Source organism: Camellia sinensis, chromosome 3, assembly GCF_055761805.1.
Source record: "Camellia sinensis isolate YWXY chromosome 3, ASM5576180v1, whole genome shotgun sequence".
Classification (NCBI taxonomy): Eukaryota; Viridiplantae; Streptophyta; class Magnoliopsida; order Ericales; family Theaceae; genus Camellia; species Camellia sinensis.
This window is the reverse complement of record NC_138963.1, coordinates 107,244,385-107,246,926: the sequence shown is the minus strand read 5'-3', so window position 1 is coordinate 107,246,926 and position 2,542 is coordinate 107,244,385. Positions and strand designations below refer to the sequence as shown.

General features: G+C 35.7%; 1 protein-coding gene across 1 annotated transcript; it reads right to left on the bottom strand.

Annotated features, from left to right (window-relative positions):
• Positions 1-315: 315 nt before the first annotated feature.
• Positions 316-1,921, bottom strand: LOC114272282 (GRAS family protein RAM1). The gene has a single exon (XM_028213946.2). The coding sequence runs from the start codon at positions 1,828-1,830 to the stop codon at positions 448-450; it is 1,383 nt and encodes a 460-aa protein (XP_028069747.2). The 5' UTR covers positions 1,831-1,921; the 3' UTR covers positions 316-447.
• Positions 1,922-2,542: the final 621 nt, after the last annotated feature.

The window sequence follows — 2,542 nt, the reverse complement described above, 5'->3', positions numbered from 1 at the left end:
TACCAATCAAAATGTACCAAATGTCAATCTTTGTACTAGGAATCCTTAACCTGACCACTCAATAAAAATCCAAACACATAAGACAGTTGTCTGTGGAGTCGGTTTGGTAACTCATATGCATTTTGTCTAATCCAAACACCACATGTCAAATTAATTTAATAATTTTCTGATTTGACATTTACCCTAGAAAACCTAAAGGATATCATGTTAGTCATATTTGAGAACCCATGGGTCTTCAAGCAAACATTGTCATCTAGATCTGTCAGCAAGGAGAGCAAGAAGAACAAAAACATCAATCAATCAATCAATATCAAGTTAAAAAAACAGGTTTCTAGCTATTAGATTCTATTATTTGACTATGGTAAAATAGTTCTTCAATACTATTCCAACCAAAAATGAAGAATTTGTAAAAAAGAATAATGTCTATCATATCATATTGATGTAGTTTCATACACACTGCCATGCAGAGGCTGTTATCAGACACCTATCTTGCCACCCCAAAGAGATAGCTCTCTCATCATCTCTATCAAAAACTCTGAACCCACCATGGATTTCTCCTTCCAATTGAATTGGGCAATAATGGGTTCTAATTTTCAGAAGAAGTTTGGCTTGAATCATTGATTTTGAACTCAGTTTTAGTCCTGCAAATCCATGACCCTCCATTCTTCCTTTCCATGTCTCCATCTTCTCATACCTTGGACAATTCGTGTCGTCCTTTTCGTAGTTCATCACTTTCTTGATCTCTTTACCCAAATGGTTCTTCTCAATGCTCAACCTCTCTGAGCTATCAAGTGGGAGACAATCATCTAATGAGTCAAACATGGCTGCAAAATAATGAAGAGACTCCATGAATCTTGATAAGAAGCTTCTAGGGGTTCGACTGCCTTCTTCTTCCACCAGGACTACAATGGAGGGTTTAAGTGAATGTACAGATCTCAAAGTCTCAGAGATCTTCATAAAACTATTCAAAGTATTCAAATGAAAGACTAAATTCACCGCGACTGTTTCGTTCTTTCTTTTCCTTAGGTTTATGAGTTTAGAACCTCTCAACAAACCTTGGAATTCAAAAACCAAGTTACGAAAGCCCTTTGCGAAGCTCACTAGCCTTGTCTCTGTTTCTTGAAGCTCCTCGTAGCTCCTTCCAAAACCCGTTATTCGCAATGATATTCGGTTAGCGCCTGTGGCCTTTTCTGAAAGAGATTGAATCAGAGAAGGCCATTGAAAGCCATACGACACGTCAAAATCAATGACATGTAAAGAGCTGTTATTGTTGTCTTCGTCCTTCTCAAATGCCTCGATTATGGCCTGGTTGGCGGTGAAATGAGCAAATTGAAAACAGGGAGAGACACGATAGAGCTCGGTGAATGCCATGAACTCTTCCTCAGGAGTTGGTTCCTTCATGATCATGTCATAGAATGGCGATTTTCTTGTTAAAAGTCTTGCAACCAATCCATCTGCAAAATGGGCTGCCACACGTTGGACTGAGTCTCCGTTTAGGGACACATTTTGGTACAATTCGCTTAGATTTTCGACAGCCAATTCAAGGTTGTTCTCATCAATGGAGCTTGCTGAGATGAGGAGCAAGTGGATCAAATGAAGCCCTTTTCCATCTTCATCAACCACTGCTTTTCTCTTTTGATCTAGTAGCTTCAACATTTGTTCCCTCATTTGAAGGAGTCCATAGATCTTTCCTTCACATCCTTCACTTGAATCCAAAGTGTTGAAGTTGAATGCTTCTTTTGTCTTCCTTTTTCTTTTCCTTTCACATCCTGAGTCTGTCACAATTGCAAGACGAAGACTCAAAAGCTCCTCCTCGTCTGTACCTTCCATTAATGTGAGAGAGAGAGAGAGAGAGAGAGAGAGAGAGAGAGAGTGTATCTAGAACAGATGAGACCGGAGAGAATAAGGTATCATGGTTGGGTTTTAATAGAAGACATGGAATAGGGAATAATCCATGAAAATTCTTTTGTGTCATTACATGGTAATAGAACCAACAATACCAAATACAACACACCGAATAAATATATATATATATATATATATGAAAAAATGCTAAAATTTTACAAAATTTGAATATATGGTACAAATTTAAACTTTATGAGAAAAGTTAGGGATCATGAAAAAACTTTCATGAAAATGGTCATGAAAGATTTATGAAGTTTGGAATGTGCTATATAAGCACACTTTTTATCTTTTTATTTTTTTTGAGTCACATCATTTTCTACTTTTTGCATATATTTTTGTAAAAAAATTAAAAATACACTTATTTAGATCATCCTAAATAATCTAAGATGAAAATCTATTAAATTTCATCTAATCTTATATATTAAAGGGAAAATCTCAAATCAGTAGTATCTTAGTGATCATTGTTTTCATTTACATGTGTTGCAAATCTATTAGATTTCATGTATAGTGCAATTTTATTAGGGAATTATATGTGAGGGAAGGAAAAAAAATTATTAACATATGGAGGGATGCAAGTCACACTTGCACCTTTACAATTTTTTATTTGCACTCCATCACAGATACATTTGTATTTTTA